Genomic DNA, 20,808 nt, shown 5'->3' with positions numbered 1-20,808 from the left:
CATGGAATACCCTTTTCCATCCCCTCACTTTCAGTCTGTATGTGTCTGTAGGTCTGAAGTGAGTCTCTTGTAGACAGCATATATACGGGTCTTTTGTATCCATTCAGCTAGTCTCTGTCTTTTGGTTGGAGCATTTAATTCATTTACATTTAAGGTAATTATTGATATGTATGTTTTTATTACCATTTTATTAATTGTTTTGGCTTTGTTTTTGTAGGTCTTTTTTCTTCCCTTCCTCTTTTGTCCTCTTGTGATTTGAAGACTATCTTTAGTGTTGTGTTCGGATTGCTTTTTCTTTTTTGTGTGTTTTTCTATTGTAGATTGTTGATTTGTGGTTCCCATGAGGTTTTGATAAAGCAGTCTGTATATATACACAAGATTGTTTTAAGTTTCTGGTCTCGTAATTTCAAATGCATTTTCAGTATCCTGTATTTTTACTCTCCTCACAGTTGCTGGTTTTGATATCATATTTCTTTGCGGATGATCTCCTACCTTTGTTGTATGTTTGCCTTTACTGGTGAGCTTTCCTATTTGTAATTTTCTTGTTTCTAGTTGTGGCCTTTTTTTTTCCAACTAGAGAATTTCCTTTAGTGATTGTTGTAAAGCTGGTTTGGTGGTGCTGATTCTCTTAGCTTTGGCTTGTCTGTAAAGTGTTTTGATTTCTCTGTCAAATCTGAACTAGAGCCTTGCTGGGTAGAGTATTCTTGGTTGTAGATTTTTCCTTTCATCCTTTTAAATACATTGTACCACTCCCTTCTGGCCTGCAAAGTTTCTGCTGAAAAATCAGCTGATAACCTTATGGGGATTCCCTTGTATGCTATTTTTTGCTTTTCTCTTGTTGCTTTTAATATTTTAGCCTTGTGTTTAATTTTTTTTAGTTTGATTAATATGTGTCTCAGCATGTTCCTCCTTGGGTTCATCCTGTATGGGACTCTCTGAGCTTTTTAGGCCTGATTGTATGTTTCCTTTCCCATATAGGGAAGTTTTTTCCTATTAATCTCTTCAAATATTTTCTCAGCTCCTTTCTCTCTTCCCCTTTAGGACCCTTATAATGTGAATGTTGGTGAGTTTAATATTGTCCCAGAGGTCTCATAGACTGCCCTCATTTCTTTTCATTCTTTTTTCTTTATTCTGTTCTGCAGAATAAAGCAGTGATTTCCATCAATCTGTCTTCCAGCTCACTTATTTGTTCTTCTGCCTCATTGCTACTATTGATTCCTTTTACTGTGTTCTTCATTTCAGTTATTGTATTGTTCATCTCTGTTTGTTCTTTAAATCTTCTAGCTCTTTGTTAAACATTTCATGTATCTTCTTAGACTGTGCCTCCAGTCTTTATCTGAAATCTTGGATTATCTTTACTATCATTACTCTGAATTCTTTTTCAGGAAGATTGCCTATCTCTACTTTACTTCATTGTTCTTCTGAGATTTTATCTTTTTCCTTCATCTGGAACGTATTTTTCTGCCATCTCGTTTTGTCAGACTTTCTCTGTTTGTGGCCTCCATTCCTCAGGCTGTAGGATTGTAGCTCCTCTCACTTCTGTTGTCTGCCCCCTGGTTGGTGAGGTTGGTCCAGGGGCTTGTGCTGGTTTCCTGTTGGGAGGAACTGTTGCCTGCCCAGTGGTGGGTGGAGCTGGATCTTATCCCTCTGGTGGGTACAGCTATGTCAAGGGGTATGTTTGAGGCAGCTTTGGGATCAGGACAAATTTAGGCAGCCTGCCTGCTGATGGGTGGAACTGTGTTCCCACCCTGTTGGTTGTTTGGCCTCAGGCATATCAGCACTGGAGCCTGCAGACTGTCAGGTGAGGCCAGGTCTCAGTTTCCAAAATGGTGACCTCCAGGAGAGTTCATGCCAATGAATATTCACTGGGGCCTCTGCCACCAGTGTCCTTGCCCTCATGGTGAGTGGCAGTCGACCTTCACCTCCTCAGGAGACCCTTCAAGCCCTGCATGTAGGTCTGGCCCAGGCTCCTATGGAGTCACTGCTTTGCCCTGGATCCCAGTGCACGTGAAACCTTGTGTGCACCCTCCAAGAGTGCATTTTCTGTTTCCCCCAGCCCTCTGGAGCTCCTGCTCTCAAGCCCCACTGGCCTTCAAAGTCAAATGCTCTGGGGGCTCCTCCTCCCAATGCCAGACCCCCAGGCTGGAGAGCCTGATGTGGGGCTTAGAATTCTCACTCCTGTGGGAGAACCTCTGCAATATAATTATTTGCCAGTTTGTGGGTTGCCCACCCAGGGGGTATAGGATTTGATTATATCACAAAAGCACCTCTGCCACTGTTAGATCGTGGCTTCTTCTTTGTCTTTGGATGTAGAATATCTATTTTGGTAGATTCATGTCTTTTTTGTTGATGGTTGTTCAGTAGTTAGTTGTGATTTTGGTGTTTGGGTGAGAGGAAGTGAGCTCAAGTCCCTCTACTCCACCATCTTGTCTGTACCCTCAAGGGTATGTTTCCTCTTGTCATAGATTATAAATCTAACTACTGCAAGTAGGCCTGTTCTGTTTATTAAAAAATTATCTGCTTTTCGTCTTGAATCTCACAAACTTCTTTATAGGTAATTAAAATAATTTAAAATAAACAAGTTATTTCTTAGGATTATTTAATATTTTCTTTTCAGCTTGTTTACTGCACTTCATTTGACATTCGTAGTTTTTTAAAAGCTCTAGGAAATGATAGATGTTCATATCTAAGGTAAATGACATAGATTAATAAAATGGTAGAGTTTAAAATATTTATAATTTTTTGTTAATATGGTATCTAATAATGCAAATAAATACAAATAAATTCTAAAATAAAAGTAAATTCCATTTCCCTTAAGCTCCTTAGTCACTTGAGGCTTTATTTTAAAAGCCAGTTTTACTGGCTTTGTGATTATTTTGTCTTTTTTTAAAAACCACATTTCCTCCTCCTCAGTCCTTCCTCAATGACATGTGCTTGCATGTGCACACATGAAAGTACAAAAATGTACATATATCAGTGAAATACACAGAAATGTACATATATCAGTGAAATACACATGATTGCCAGCTTTAGATGGTTTTATAGACATGTACACTTAAATGATTAAATGATTACAACAGCATGAACTTTAATTATTTGGAAATACATTTCCACACTTTATCAGACTCAAGAATGTAAAAGAGACTAGCTTTAGTTCTCTCAATCCCTTTTCTGCTCAGAAAATTTGACAATTGAAAATATACTTCCTTTTAAGTCTTAATCCTTATCAAGTGATACTTTGATGTGATATGACATTGTTATTATATTATTATATCTTTGATCAGGCATTTAATAGATATGTATGTATGATTAATGAAATTTAAATTTAAGAAATTAGGAACTAGCCTTTGTATATTGACAACATATATTGTAGAGGCAGTTTCTGTGACTGAACAGCACATAAAACACACACACACACGCACCAGAAATGATTCCAACAGCTTAAGCAGAAGGAACTTTTAGATTACTCTGCTTGAACTGATCCTATTGTTAAAGGATTTCATACCTTTCAACATTTAGTTTTTATTTCAGTTTGCTTTTTTACATCTTTCAATTTTATGTTATAACTCTATATTAACTTTATCATTTTATTCCTGACTCATGCTCCAAAACGCTTTGCTGGTTATAGTAATGGATATTTTATTGGATTGTAGTTCTTACAGGAAATAAACTGATAAATCTTAAGTGTACTTAAATTGTTTTCACAGTAAAGCAGAATTACTTAGTAGAATTCATAAGAGAGTATAGGCAGGATGAACACCATGAGCAGTTTTATTATCATACCAGCTGTATAGTAACTATGCATTTCGTATGTGTCCTTGCATATATGAAATGGGCGCAGCAGTACCACTTGTAAGCTTTTCCAGAGTCAGAATATCTTTATAGAAAGTACACCTGGGTTTGGAGACAGATAAAGTTTTCCAACTTGCCTGTTTCACTTAATAGCCTGTGTGACCTTTAGCAACTGATTTCAACTTCCTAAGTGCCAGTTTCCTGTGCTTTTGAAAAGGGACAAAAACAGACATAGTGCATTCTTGAGAGGATTCATATAAATTACTTGGTACAGTGCCTGCCATATAACTATATTCTGTTAATGGCATCTATTATTGTTAGTAATAGTTGTAGTGGTAAAGATTACAGAGGTAGAGGGAAATGTGAATATAAGTAACTACTCTTAGTAAGTTTGTAAACTATGCATGTTTTCTTTGGTTTATATGCACTCATTTATGGTAGCAGGCTTTTATTATACAGATGTTATATTACTCTTAATGTCAGATGAAATTATTTGGAAATTTAGAGAGAAAATCATTATATATTTTTTAATTCATATAGCAGTATTATGTAAAATTCACATCTTTGACATATTCAAAAGTCAGATTGGTCAGCAGTGTAAAAACAGCAAATATAAATAATGAAATTCCTCTTTTTCATCCCATTTGGTTACATTTTTCCACAGAATATGCTAGTTATTTTTCTTTTAGTTAATTCTAAGCACACATGTGTTACGAATCTGAATTAAGAAAAAAGGGTGTGTTTTGTTAAGAATTATTGATATTGTCAGTGCTTGGAAAGGAAAATTTAAGCATTTAGATATTTTGTTTGGGGTATAGAATTATTTATAAAGTGTATCTACCAAAAGTTGAGTTGTTTTAATATTCCTCTATCTGTCTGAGAGGGGTTAGACGAAGGTATTGCAGTGTTTGCTTACATACGAAAATACTGAAAGAAAGCCACTTAAATCACATGTATGTGTAAATTTATTGATGGTCCAGAAAAATAAAGTTTCATGTGCTTCAATTGTTCCTCTTTTCCAGGTTGCTTCCTTCTAATTTTGTCTTTTATACAAGGTGAAAAGAAGTATTTAAATAAGTTCTTTTGTAATTTAGTTAAAATATTCTTATGGCCTTTCACTGTAAAATAATACTTCAAAAATTAAGGTAACTCTGAAATCCTTTGATGTAGAATTCTATCCTTTGTGGCATGGACTTGATTTACCACTCTAGTCTCATTTCGCACTATTGTCCCTTTCATTGTCTTTCCTTAGGCAAGTTTGAACTAGTAGCTGTTTATACATATCTTTGTCAGGGTCTCTCTGACTTTGAAATATTTGCAAATGTCATTGCCTGAGAAAGACCCCTATCCCTTCCACTCCAAGTGGCTAATAATAATTCATGTTTCTCATCTTAGTTGGGACATCAGTAGCTTCTGCATTCTAGTTATTTAACTCTCCTATGTTTCCTCTCCAACACACACATATCTCCAGCTTCTCTATAGTACCTTTACCTTATATAATGAGTACTAATTGTTTTTGATTTCTCTGTCTTTCCACACTGGAAGTTTTGTTTTTTTTTTTATAAAAGAAACTATTTTTCCCCCCTCATGTCCCCTGTACCTTGAACAACACCCATAATGTGCATTTAATAAAAATTATAGATGAATTTAAGGTGTGCAAATACATTTGCATCAGAAAGGTGAAATGTCTATTTCTCTATACTGAAATAAATCAGTTTTAATCAAAATGTTTATTGTGTCAAATCAGTGTGGAAATGAAAATATAATGATGCTTTGTTTCTATTCCTCTATTATATATATAAATATATATATATAGGCAATTAGTATATATTCATTTCTTACATAAGAAATAAAAATTATCTGCAGTTCCATCATCTAGTAATAGTTATTTTTGTTGTATATTTTCTATTTTGTTATCTATAATACTCTTGTTATTATATATTAAATTTGTCGATCCATATATTTCCATCTGTCTTTCAGAAATTCAAAAGACTCATTAAGACTTATCTCCCAACAACTATATAGTCTTTATTTAACTCTGTTATAGAAATTATCATAAAGTTCCATAAATGTTCTTCCTACTAAATAAAATTAACTTACGCTGAATTACTTAATTCTTAATTCTGTGTACCTAAGTCAATTGGAAACATTTAATTTACTCTCCACATTTGAATATGGCATACAAGTGTATATATAATAAATAATTCAAATATGGTATATTTGTTGTGGAAATGCCTGCAAAAGGGAGTAGCAGTGAATTTTTCATTAGAAATGTCTGTGCTTTTTTCTTTTAAAACCTCTGAAGATAGCTATTCTTTATTTAGAGTGTATTTGTTTTGCTTTTATTAGGCTTTTGGTTAATGAAGCTTTTCGAGTTTTTCATTTATCTTGATTTAAATTTCCTTAGTCTTAAAACTCAGGCCAATGGACCAGAGTTTACCAGTCCTTTTCAACTCCTATCTTCAGAGTGGAAGCCCTTGAAAATAAAAAAATGTGGGGAAAGCATAATGGGAGTATTTGCTATCTATTCTTCCCCACTGTATGCATTAGAGTGTAGTTTCTGATTCATATACAAACATTTATATACCTACAGATTTATAACTTATTTTTCTAATACTTAGGACTCCAACCCATTTCAAAAATTTTTCTAAACAACCATTCACTGAGAGCAAATGTTATTTGTTCCTTTACCTGCTACTACCTTTTTGCTCTCTTCCCAGTTCCAAAAGAAGTCTAAATAAACACAACTTGTTATGTCTTGTTTTAAATTTATTTTGGAAAATGTGGCCACATTTTCACTTATCCTTTTCAAACAATTAAAACCTTCCCTTTTTACATGATATCTTCTTGAGTTATCTAATCTCCATTTTCATTTTTGTCTGAATAGCAGCACTAGAAGTTTTGTAATAGGGAAGTTAGAAGGTTGGGACATTAATAGTCCATAAAATATTTATTTTATATATTTCAGTGTCAAATTATGTTTACCTAAATTATGTATGTACTTTGATAAACAGCTTGGATAACTTGCATATATCAGGAAGAATTTAAAGCAAAGAGAGGGTGAACGGAGAGGGGAAGGGAGGGGTGGCAGAGGGGAGGAGAGGAAGAGAGGAAACAAGTTTTGGTAGTGAGGTTTGTGATGACCACTGTCTCTCCCTGGAAGAAGTTAAATGATGAGTTAAATCAGTTTTTATCATTAAAATATTATACAACTATTTTATTGACCAAGTAAGAGAAACAGATTCTCCTTTAAAGCAACATAAGGCAAAACCAGAATCTAGTGGAATCATGTGAACTTCTTGGGAAACTTAAGTTACTTAAACTTTGTAAACTGTATTGTTCTCCTTCAAAATGAGTGGTAATAGTAGTAAAACTCCCAAGATGAGATGTGATCATGTGAGTACAGCACTCCCAGCTGTGCCAGACACACAGTGAACACATTACAATAATTATGCTCACGATCTCCTTTTAAGTGATACATTTAGTAATAAGAGGACCCCAGCCAGAGGCCCAGTCACATTACTTAATCAGAATTAGTACATTTGCATTTGAATTATGAAATCCCAGACATCCTTCATGCATTATGTCCCTTAGTTATAACAGGATTGGAGTCATGTCAGTTCCCTTAAACAACAGACTTCTAAATGTGTAGATTCCAGAAGGAGACAATTAAGAAGCAAAAAAATAAAGATAAAAAAATATAAATATGCTAAATGGAATACACTGGATGGTATTATTTATTGAAATGTTTTGGATTTTAAATGTAAATGCTCTGAAAAGAGATCCGTAAAATCCTATCAATTTAATTTACCAAACCGAACAAAACACAACAGCTAACAAAAACAGTATAATCATTTGATCTTACATTTAAGCAAATCATGTCTCTAGCATTCAACCACGATCCTGACTCAGTGGTTCCTATACTAAAAGAAAAGATGCCAAAGATGGAGTCATTATGACCTGAAATTTAAAGCTCTAAATGTTTAAGCTGATAAGTAAAGCACCGCCAGAATGAAGTATGCACACAAAGAATCATTAATTGTACAGTAACCAAATTTGAATTAGTGGGGAATACTAGTGTAGAAGCACATGACTCACCAACAATGTGTTTTTGGTTTTGCTTTTTTTTTTTTTTTTTTTTTGCAGGACAAAGTTCAGCATTTACAGAAGGCTTTTGCTTCAAGAGTAGATAAATCCACACAAACTGAACTTCTAGGCTATGATGTAAGTAGCTATATAAAACCATTTTTATCTTTTTTATTGGTATTCAGACCTCCACAGCTTATTTACTTCTGCTGCTGCTGTGCCCATGCATTGATTTCATAGGATTTAGTGGTTCCCCATTCATCTTTTGCTCTTAAATAATCCCCAAATACCTTCTGGGACTGAAACAGATAATTACAGGCACCGACTAGCGTACCAGTGTCTTATTAATTTCTTTAAACCAACAGCTCTAATACAGTCTTTTGAATTAGTGAATTTGCAGACATGTGGAAGAGACATATTAGAATACTAGGACAATTTATTTTGAAGAGAGTACTAACTTATTAACTGTTTGATAAAGTTACTATGTTTGCAATCACTAAGGGCCAAGCATATCATTTTTACATTCTGGCACATAAAAGGAAACACAGCTTTGCAGAGAAATTTACAATACTATTTTAGCTCTTGGGCTTTGGTGCAGGTTGCAGAAAGTAATTTAACTGAAAGTTAGCATTTTGTTCTCAGTGTGAAATACTTGTTGAACTGTCAAAATAGGATTATAAAACATGTTTTAATACAAGATGGCTTCTAGTAACACTAAATGATTTTTGACAACTTTGATTCAAATACCTGTCTTAAATAAAGCAATGAAATTTTCACGTTGCCTAAGTTCATGACTTTAAATTTCCTTTTGATGGAAACATAAGGGAATTATCTTCTGTATCTTGTATCTAACGTTTGTGAGAAATCTCTTCTTTTTAAAAAAATGTATTATTTTTACCACTTTATTGACAAGTATTAGAAGAGAGAGAATTTTAAGTTTGATGAAGGGGTATAATGGTAAAATGTATGTCTATCTGCATGTCCTTGTGTTTATAACATAAATTTGATGTTACCATTGTGTTGCCTTTCAAAGTATATTAACATATTTAAAATAAAGCTGTCTCTATGAGGATATAAACCAAAGTTTTCAATTCCAGAAAAAATTGTTTTCAGATATTTATGTACATTATTTTTTAATTTAAAAAAACATGAAAAGCTATGCTTTTCTTTTGTGTTATTCTCTTACATTCATTTAATGTTTATTCTAGATACCTAAATATTCTAGATATCAATATTCTGACTATAATACTTCTTGAATACCAGTGCTATATGTTATTTAAATGATACTAATGTTTAATATTTTTTAATATAAATGGTTTTTATTAAGTTCAAATGGATTTTACCACAATAATTCAATAGAGGAGGTAGCTAAGTTGTAGCTACTAGCAATTTCCTATGCATTTTAATGCATATCTATGACCCATACTTCTCTTGTTTTTACAAAATTTCTTATATCAATGCTATTTAGTTCTCCAGACATGTAAATAAAAATTTTAAAAGCCATGATCATAGTTAATTCTTCATCATTCATAGCTTCTTTTCCTATCTGACAGTGAGAGCTTAATGTATTTTACTGGTTAAAGAGTAATAATTTTTTGGTAGTGAGTCCTTAAAGGATCACCTTGTACAAGTTTCTGATATGATTTGGGTAGTCATTAACATAGAATGATATGTTCTAAAGATTTCATACTTTATACTTCCTGGTGATATATTGTAGGACAATCATCAGAATCAGCAAATTAATTACCAAAAATATGCATCTAGAACCCTATGCCAGTAACCAGATGTAAGTGTTGTAATAGATTTTAGGGCAATTTGTATTGAAAAAACTGGGGAGGGAAATACTTTAAATAAACAAAATAGAAATAAGTAAAGCATTTTAAATGTGATAAATTGTGTGACTATTTGGAATATTATTCATCAATAGTGTAACTTTTTTCATGACTGAAATATATTTTCTATACTTTTCAATATCTATTTATAACTCAATTTTTACATTCTTATATTCAATAAGAATCATTATCCTTTGACTTTAACATTTTGCTCACATTTTCTCAGGAAATATAATTTGACATTTTAATTTTTCACAAATATATATATACCAACTGTACGCTATATTTATTTGTAATTTGCAATAGTATTTATCAGAAAAAATGAGAAATCTTGTAGAAATCATGCACATTATGGATGATTTTTTGGTCTATTTTTTTTCTAAAACTCAATATTCGCCACAAATTGTTCTTTACAGATCATTATGGATCATGTTTCAGTGATATGAATGTCAGTATATAAGGGACTACAAGTATCTATTAATATAATTTCCTTGGGAAGACAGCTGTTACTACAATTTTGCTTAAGAAAGGAAATAGAATCCCCAGAAGATACTAATTATAATGAAAACTATTAAAATAAATTTCCAAATATAGACTACAGTGAATAAGTTCAAAGGTTTGTACAATAAACAATTTCTAGCCTGTAACAGATTTATCAGGAGACTTGAAACTAATGTTAGAATACAGTCTGCTCTGATTTCTAATGCACATGGCAAGAATTATTTAAAAGTAAATTCAGGACTTCCCTGGTGGCACAGTGGTTGAGAGTCCACCTGCCGATGCAGGGGACACGGGTTCGTGCCCCGGTCTGGGAAGATCCCACATGCCGCGGAGCGGCTGGGCCCGTGAGCCATGGCCGCTGAGCCTGCGCGTCCGGAGCCTGTGCTCCGCAACGGGAGAGGCCACAACAGTGAGAGGCCCGCGTACTGCAAAAAAAAAAAAAAAAAAGTAAATTCAGAGTATCTCAGCAAGGGCCTGTAAACACAATAGTTCTTGTGATGAGGGAGATTGTTAAATAAATGATGAATGTGTCTTAAATAATCAATGCCAGTTTAACCTCTTTCACCCTCCTCTGTCTTCACAGGCTTAGTTTATTGAAAGATCAAAGAATAATTTCTTAGGTGTCACTTGAGTTATTAAAACTGGAGAGAATATGAATAGATTTGTCAGGTAGCAATGTTGCCAATTACAAGATTACATTAAGAGGTAGGCAAGATTCTTCTGATCACATCAGTTGTATAAGTAGATGCTTCAACAAAGCACATATGCTGCCTATAAATACTTTATAGTTTGAACTACTGCAAATAACATTTTGGTTAAAGTAACTGAGCATGAACAACCAAAATGCTATATTCTGGCAGTGAGAAAATTCAGATCGTTTTACTAATTTGACACGTTTATGGACAGTTTTTTAACTTCCTTTTGATGGTCTACAGAAGATTGTCATTTTAAATGTGGCTGATTGACTTTGGGTGTAAATTTTCCTTTCAATTAGTGCCTGAACTTGACTCAGAACTGTCACAGGATCTCTAGATTACTCTTAGAGGCAGAAGCACTAAAGTTTTAAGAAGATCTTCCTTTCATTAGTATGTGTTTTACACTTATATTTAAAAAGAAGTGTTTAGTTGAACTAGGAATGCTTTGTTCATATTTTCTTTAAGAGTTTTAAAGTTACCAGGTATTTCATCAAATACTAGTAATCACTGTTAGTCTAAATATCATTAATGGTTTTCATTTGACTATTTAAAATCAACCGAATTGTGACATCACACATTTTGTCTGTCATGTATGAGTGAAGCATAAATCAGTTTAGAAATGTATGCTCACAGCACTGTGTGTTCTCCAAATATTTTAACGCATTTTCCAAATGGTGGGATTTACTTTGTAAATGCAGTTTTCTACTTAAGTAGTTGCATTATGAATACACACTTTGAAAAACTCAAAACAATCACCTATGTATTCTCAATTTATGCTATTTTTCTTAGATTTAATTTTGGATCCCTCCCGGCACAGTTAGTAGTGTGCAGGGAGTTCTAACAAATATGAAATAGTTCATCATGTAAGGAATAAAAGTAATTAGTTTTTACTCTAATTGTTTTATTAGCTATTAGAGCAGGAGAATATTTTGTGTTATGCTAACACGTTATGTCAGCTTATGGGTTAAGCCCAATGCTAAGAATTGAATAACTATCAGTTAGGCTCCCTCATCCAGCTGCTAATAAACTGTAGTTTCTTAAACCTATTTTGGATCCATTCGTTGCTATCATCTTTCTTAAATTCAGTGCTTATCCTGATCAAATATCAGTGTGCCCTAGTGTTTAGTAGATGAGTACCTTTCCCCAATATGCTTCATTCTTTAATATTTACTTATCTCAGGTATTTCTGTTAATTTTTACAAGTTAAAAAAAATCAGATTTCAAAACTGAATGATATATTCTAGTTTTTCTTTTGAACTACAGTTTTTCATATTACATTAAGGGTAACTTTCATATAGGAACATTGATTAAAAACACTGGAAACATTGACTGCCACAGGTGCTTGTTAATATTTAATGGAGGAATCAGCTTATCTTTTGGTGAAATTCTAAGGGCATCACTTTTGAAGATTCATACATGCATCGTTCAACAAATATTACTAAGTGCTTACTGGAAACCAGGCCTTGTTCTGGGTACTTGAGATACATCCTTTAACCAAACAACAAATAATCCCGCAGGGAGCTTGCACTTTATTATACTTAAAGTAAAAAATATAATAAATAAGTAAAGTGTATGGTATGTTAGAAGCTACTAATGCAATGTAAAAGAGAAAAATAACACAGGGAAAAGATAATTGTGAATGTAGGGATGTGGTCAGGGCTATGATCCAAAAATTTTAAATAGAGTGACCTGGGCAGGTCTGAGGATGAGGTGTGAGATGTGAGACTTGAAGGAGGTGAGGTGAAAAATCACCTTTAGCCAGAAATCCTTTTGTGATGTGCTCCTTGCAACTCCTCAAAGACCCTCAGTCAGAACAAATTGCTGTTCTATTGGCTGCAGGCCTAGAATAAGAATAGTTTGCTTCATTTAGAGGCCCTGCAATATGAAAAAAAAAATGCATTCTGGACAATTAAACCCTAGAATCAGACCCAGTGCATCAAGAGACTCACATTAGGGGAGCCCAGACCACCTGAGGGAACAGCCTGCTCAGCCTCTTTCGATTATATTCACTTAGGGGCACTGAGAAGAAAACTGTCGAATCGGCTATACTATGTAAATTACATTTGCTTTTCTTTCTTTTTTTGCATGCATTCTCTCCAGCCTCTTCTCTGTGTACCACTCTTCTTCCAGCCCAGGCAGAGCTGAATCTATAAACTTTAAATGTATAGTTACACTTCATTGTATATCGGCACATCCCATTTATTAGAGGTGTGCTACTAACAGTGAACAAATAAAGAAAGCACTCAGTAATTACTTGGTGAAAATTAAATGACTAGATTAAGACTCTAATGATAATTTTTTTAATGATAATTTTATAATCATAAAATCAGTAACAAATCAGTATGCATTGTTTTACTTTATTCACAAAAATCATACAGAAGTACATTCTGCTATCCTACATTTTTATTCTATATTTCTTTGTTATATCTAACAAATATTTTGCAGTGACTACTTTGTGCCTTTTAGAAGACGTATTAAATGCAAGTCAGCATAGACAACCAGTGATTTTAAAACATGGGTGACAACGTGCAGTTGTCCTTAACAGTATTGCATTGAATGGTTCCTTTTAAAATTCTGAATCTTTATGTAGGAGCTAGATCATTCCTGGAATGTCTCCAGGTCTTTAATTCATTTCTGGCTACATAGAATTGGTGTTAGTGAACGGATAATTCTTTCCTTAAGTGAATTTGTGGTTGAAATTCTCATGGGGAAAATAGCAAGGCTTAGTGTTAACTATGAAAATTCTCATAATTGTAAAAATATTCATTAAAACAAAGCAAAAGAGCACACCCACAAATATTTTATATAGCTTAAATTATGTAGGGGAGGAAAAATAACTTTCCCTCTAACCTTCTTGGCTGAGGTCTGCCCACCACGGTAATAGAGACAGAATAACTGGAGAAAACAAACAGAAGTTTAGTAGCGTGTATACTTCCTGTATAAGTGGGACATACCCAGGAAAAGAGTAATTCCCTGATATGGCCCAGACCACCAACTTAAATACCACCTCCAGCTGAAGGCAAAGAAAATGGGGGTAGGGAGGGCAGTAATGGGAGGTTACCAGGAAAAACACAGTAAACAAGGGTATGGTTGTTGTGCAGATTTAAGTTGGTGCCCTCTTCATTGATAGCATTTTCTAGAGATTGGGTCATTCTCTTCCTGGTACCGAGAGAGAGACGCCCTTACAATTGGAGGTTTGTCTTAAAAAATGTGAATTCTTCTTACAAAGGGTAACTTCTCAGTTTTTTAGAGCTTCTCCTGCTGTTTCTTAAAAATAACCAGCTCAAGATAATCCATTTGCCAAAGAGGCATGTTTTGTGCTAGTATATTTTGCTCCCTTTCATCTACTAATAGTGATGATCATATTTGCTTAAAATTATGTTGACTCTGTGATAGCATTGATAGGAGAGAAGAAAAGTAGATATTTGTTGAAAAGAAAATTTCTCCCAACTCACTTCTACTTCCATCTCATAGATTGCCATTTCTATAGGAAACCTAACTTCAGAATTTCAAATATTTGCCTTAGAAAACTTTAGAAGTTATTTTAGTATTTTCCAGTGTGCTAAGTGGCATTGCATAATAGGGGGTCCCTTCTGAAGGAAGAAAACACAATGTATACGCTAAGGGCATCTCTCAATATCTGTTTATGATGTACTATGCAGTTGTAGCTAATCATAATTTGTATTAATTTAAGCTCTAAGACTTTCTTCAAGTACTTGTTCAATGTAAATCTTTGGAGATTTATATTATTCCTAGGGGAAAGCAATGGTTTCCTTTAATGTGGTCTACAATCAGGAAAATCTGTAAAAGGAAATTTATTCTTTAAATATATATATACACATGTATCTTTGCAATATAAATACAAAATATTTATATAGATAAATATATATATATACACCAAAACACATAGTCTCTCGATACATACAGAGAAACACCTGCATGATATAGGTATAAAAAATAATCTACTTTTATTTACTTATTATAGAAGGTAGGATTCGATGCAAATTTTTTTAAACTTTTGTATGTATATACTAAGAATTAACAAATTATACACTAATATGTTTTAAATGGCTATTTGAATTTTAATATGATTAAACTGGATTCATACAAATATTGGCTGAGTATATTTGTAATCCAATGATATTATACTTTGTATAAATTAATATTTAAATGTTTTTAAAGGTAATAGTCACAATGACTCCCTAAAAACATTACTTTTTCAATATGCAGAAATCATAAAACCATATATTCTAAATTGAAATGATAATGATGACAATTTTTTGCCTTAGCATAACGATGTGACAGTACTTTATTTTTTTCATTATACCAACTGATGGCTTTTCTATTTTGTCATGGTTGAGGCTTTGTTTAATCAGGCTATCAGATTTAGTTAATTAAATTACTTCATTTTTTCCCCCTTCAGTTTTCTTATGATATCTGCTGTTCTCTGACAATCTCCTGCTTGTAACTTGATTTCAGCAGCACAAAATAGGATAATATCTGTCAAGATCATTAGCACTCATAATGGTCTTTCTCTATCAAGAAGTTTCTCAACTACTTAACTCATACTTTGGAACTTGAGAATACTTGTATAGAGGAAGAAAAATTATTTTCCCTCTACCCTTATAATACAGAGTAACAAGACAAAAACATGTTTAGTAACATGTGTACATATGGTATAGATGGGAGATACACAGGAAAACTAGGTTAATGCCCGAAATGTCCCAAGCTACCTTCTTAAATACTATCTCCAGCTAAAGACAAAAGAAAGATGTTGGGCAGCAGGGAGGCAAATTATAGAGGTTATCAGAAAAAGTAGAATAAACCAGGGTATGGTTGTTTGGCATATTTAAGTTGGTGCCTTCGCCATTTATAAAAGTTTGTAGAGATTTAATCATCCTCTCTTCTGGGTATAGAGAGGGAGATACCCTTAAACGTAGAGATTTCCCTTATAAATGTTAATGTCTCTTACAAAAGGGTAACTTTTATTTAGTTTTCAGAGCTTCTCCTGTGTCTGCAATTACTTAGAAATAATCAGCTCAAGATGATCCTTATGCCAAAGAGACATATTTTAGGGTGTCAAATTCTGCTCCCCTTAAGTCCTGCCTTTAAAACTTCCCCAAGAAGTCCCACAGTTCAGGAGCTGAGTTGATAAGTTGATCCATTATTTCACTGAACCAGTGTCTTAGTCCTGAGAATAGGTCAGTCTAGTTAAACTGTTGTGTCTCATTTCAGAAGTGGTCTTGCAAACGGGCTTCCAAGGTTAGGTCTATACTGTGCTTGCAATCAGGTACTTAGTAAGAGGCATTTCTGTAGAGAAAGAAAGATAAAGAGTAATGATGAGAACAAACTATAACTCAGTATCTGAATCCAGGCACAAGATTTCTATATGTCAGGCTCAAAGCATCTTTTTCAGTTTGATTGTCTCTGATATTATCAGGTGTTTAGGTAAACTTGGAGTGTCCCACGTATCAACAAACATGGAAGATTGTCTATACATGAGCTGTTGTGGTGATTTCTCTGAAGTTTATATCAAGTTGTTCACATTCAGTTTGCAGAACTTTAGGAAAGGGCTTTTCTTTTCACCCATTCCAAGTTAGAAGGGTGGGAGAAAATTGGAAGTGAGTTTGAAGAGTTGTAGCAAGATATTTGAGGAAACTGAAAGTTTCCATTCCAGTTTGCAGGTAAAAAAAATAATAATAATAATAAAAAAATAATAGGACTAGTATCTAATATCCACAAAGTTATGCTACTAAAACATGTCCCTCTATAATCACTCTCATTTTTACCAAAGACGATCACAATAAGACTAAAACGTTTGCAAAATAGGTCTAGTCTCATTAAACTTGGCCTGATTATTTACATAAGTGCAGCAAGAATAGTGATTGTACAGGTTCTTTTTAAATCTGCTTTGCTAGAACTTTCATAAAGAATCACAGATTGAACCTTAAAAGCCTCAAGGCTAGGAAGCCAAGCCAAAATGTTGCCATCAGACTTTGCCTGCAAAACCTATATGTATGTATATCTCTTCTCAAGGTATAAAAATATCTCGAGGTTCCTGTACCTGCCAGAAAGTTGAACTTCCTTATTCACCTGGGAAGGTTGCTGGGAACCCTGTAAGCAAGGTACCAGGCTATTTTTCTAAGGGACATTATTGGCTTCATAAAATCAAACTTAGTTTCTTAAAGTTACGTGGTCATCTGATTCTAGGCACATTCTCAAATATGACATTTCAGTCAAAGCCTTGGCAATATAGCCAGTGTTTCCAGTTTTGTCCTGTTATAAGAACAGAATCTTATTGAATTTATGCAAATAAGTATAAAAATACTTACAGTTTCTGAATTATGGAGGGATCAGCTAGGGAGAAGAAGTAATTGTTTCATCTTTATTCACAAAGTCATACTTTGCCAAATTGCTTTAATTCATACTTAGGTCAAGAGAAAAGAAAAAGGTTTCCTTAAGTCTAGAAAAACAAAACATTAAAGAACCAGCAATGTTTCAAACAAAAAGTCATAAAGATTATATTCATCCTCATCACTTCATTCATTCCCATGTTATTAAATCTCACTCTTCATTAATCCAGTTCTTGGATTATTTCTGGTAATTCTTACCTAGTTGGGTTTCATGATCTTAAAGTTATCAGGAATTTGTATTCTAGAGTGCTTGTTAGAGTCCTTTTCATGAATTTCCTTGAAGATTAAGCACTTTGGCAAAAGCATGAAAGTGAAATAATAACTGTCTGTAAATGACAAATACTTAAAAATAGCTACTGTTAAAGATCGGATGAGAGTGCATAACAATGCAATTGACAAGGAAATTTGCTTATGTGTCTGACATACATTTTAAGATAATAAATAGAATTATTTTATTACCAGTATAGATCAGATTTTTAGGAATTTCATACCTCATACATTTGCTTAGCCAAAAACACATCTTACTTTCCTTGCAGTTGTTTCCCTTACTGTTTCTACTAGTTTTAATCACATTAATTAGAATTTTTAACCCTTATGAACTTTATAGTGAAAACTAAAAAGTAAGCAATTATAAACGGTATGTTACTACAGTTTTCTTTATATTGGCAAATTAATTATTAATACATTTTATAATTTAGGAAGCATGTGCTCCTTTTAATAGTAAAATCTTTCGACGTGGCACAAGAAATGTTTACTAACAAACCCAAATGTAATTAGTTCCTCTATAATAGGAAGCCAAAAGTAGATAAGCTTATGTTCAATAATTGATGTTTAATATTTTATCTTATTTGGAAATAATCTAGATATTTGATAAATTTCTGTCGCTTAACTCAGCAAAATTCTAAGGATTGAAGTTACCAAAAGGATTTGGGAAACTATTTAAATAGATGTACCATAATACATAATTATTGCTAAAACATTCACCTAAAAACTCTTATCCTTTTTAAATCACTTGTTCTCAACAATTATGTTTAAACTACTCATGAAAATTTTGTGAGATATTTGACAAAGTCAGCCATCATCCTGAACTATTTTTCTTGTTTACAAATTTTGTTAACAGAGGTAATATGAACTTTCTTTAACTAGTAAACCAAAGTAGAATGAGAGTTGGATGTCTGCATTATATTTAATGACACTGAAGACATGTCTATTTTAATTAAACCAACAAACTTCAACTAGCTTTATTTACTGGAGATCACCCAAGATTCTGTGTTTTTTTTTAATTGGATTAGTTTCTATGTTTCTGAGAGTTTTAGGAATACTTAATTTATAAAGCACTTATTTTAAGTCAATTAAATAGAGCTCTTTTACAGATTAATTTTAGCAATAACATCTGGAGGTAGAAAAATACCACACATCTACAACATACATATATAGACATGTGTAAACATACAGATACAAATATATATCTTATAGCTTTCATTTTAAAATTTTAGCTATGAGTCAGGTACAATATTAGTACCTGACTAGTTTATAACAGACTCACTAGTTTATAAGAGAACAGTTGGGTCCAAATTGTGTTTCTGGAAGTTTGTCCACTAAGATGGGTAAAGATTCTTTTTTCCTTTTTCCTACTAGTATTTGTGAAAGAAGAGACTTGGAATTATTCATTTGCCCATTTTCCAAATAACTCCTTTTTTCTCTTTTTGATGAGAAACATCTCCCTAAAGTTTACATTTCAAGGATTGGTTCTTAGGTCCTAGAGAAGAAGGGGTAGAAAATTTTTAAGATGGGGTAGAAAATTTACATTTCAAAAACACAGAAAGTATCCAAATTTTCTCCAAAATTGAGTTTTGGGGTATATTTGCATATTATCGGAGGCCGGGAATAATTACTATTTAAACTTTCCTTATTTTTCTTAGGTGCAGGATAGTACTGTTTCCAATGTCCTGATCTTTTGCAAGCATTTTGAGATGAATAGGGGACCTTTGGTGGTGTGGGTAAAAAGGATAGGTGGACTTTGAATTGTTTCTGGAGCTGCAACTCTGGTTTTGCAAAGATTTGAAAAACAAAGTTGTTTCTAATTCCTCAAAGAATTTGGTTGTAGCCTAAATGATATCAAGGGACTAACCTGCCCATTCAACTACATTTTTTTCAATTTGCTTCATATCAGGTAGAAGATTTCCAACTAAGATGGAAATCAAGATCTCTATATTCTGGAGCTTTAGGGTTTAATGCAGTATGCCTTTTAAAAATCTATATAAAGCATTCAACAAAGGCTTTACAATGCTCTCCTTTTTTTTTTCCTGAGTGTACAATTCAACCTTAGACCAATTAACCTTAAGTGGGAAAAAGCCTCTTCTATTGTTTCAGTCAGCACCTGAACATCAGCCTCCAGCTGATCCATTTCCTGATCATTTGTAGGAGGGCCTGGGAGAAATTCTGGTCATCTGTTTCTTCTGTGAGGGGGTTTTCCCAAGAGGCCATCTGGTTTATCTGATAAGTACAATACAATCATGGGTGGGAAGAACACCGTTTAGCTACCAATCAGGGTTCCAGTGAATGTGACTGTGGATGTCCACTGATCTTTCTAACTGTCCTCTAAATTTGATAGTATCTTCTGAAAGTTGTGGTTAATGAGGCTTTGTAACTTCATCTTGTCAAAGGGGTCTGTAAGGCAAGCCATTTCAATTCTTAGTGTCCTCTTTTCAATCTGGTCTGTCCATAGTACCAAAAAGACAGTTGTTAGAATGAGAGCTCTCTAAAAATTTTTCAAGTATAGAGGTTTTTCCAACTCAAAGGATTCATCATCTGGCCATTGACAAGTAGGATCTTATATATCTCAATAGCAACTCAAACCAATAAGGCTTTTTATGGCTTAACCATAGATGCAAGAGGCATCCCAAAAGAGTGTACAAAAGCTGCAGCCATCACAAGATCCTGAAAATCCACTCCCAAAGTTAGCCTAAGAAAGCAAAGACCCTCATTGTCACAAGTGGTAAGAATGGTATAGTGACAATGGTGTCTCCGGTTTTCCGTGAGAACGTGTGATGCATTCAGTTACATACCCGCTAATCTGTGACACCAGGCAGGTGCTACTAGAATGGGACTTTTCCAGCATTAAAGAGACAATGAAATTTGAGATGTCAAAGGCCCCCTATGGACCGGGACCCCTATGACAAACTCCCCTGGCAGCTGGTGGGGACGATGAGAATGCTGCTGTTGGGCTGTCCACTAGATGCATGCCGACACATGCATCTTCTGACTGGTGGATCCCAGGGAGAATATTCTCACTGGTTACAAGGCCAAGCTTTTAAGGCACAGAATAAAATAGAAGGAAAACCTCTCTAGGCTATGGTTCTCCTCCTTATAACAAATGACAGAAAAGACAGAGATAAAAGCAAACCATTACTATCTCTCTGGGAGGAAAGTGGATCAATATAAAGCAAGAGTACTCATAAAAAAAAATCTTTACCAAAGTTGCTATAC

At 33.7% G+C, this 20,808-nt stretch overlaps 1 protein-coding gene across 1 annotated transcript in view; it reads left to right on the top strand.

The window, feature by feature from the left end:
* The window catches only part of CCSER1 (coiled-coil serine rich protein 1), a 1,268,926-nt gene that overhangs the window by 691,089 nt on the left and 557,029 nt on the right, over positions 1 to 20,808 (top strand). The window contains exon 9 of the mRNA XM_082837990.1: positions 7,939 to 8,016. Within this exon, the coding sequence (XP_082694116.1) occupies positions 7,939 to 8,016 (78 nt within the window). The remainder of the gene's footprint in view (positions 1 to 7,938; positions 8,017 to 20,808) is intronic.

Source organism: Leucopleurus acutus (assembly GCF_964270905.1).
Source record: "Leucopleurus acutus genome assembly, chromosome: 4".
Classification (NCBI taxonomy): domain Eukaryota; kingdom Metazoa; phylum Chordata; class Mammalia; order Artiodactyla; family Delphinidae; genus Leucopleurus; species Leucopleurus acutus.
This window is presented reverse-complemented; position numbering and strand designations above follow the sequence as displayed.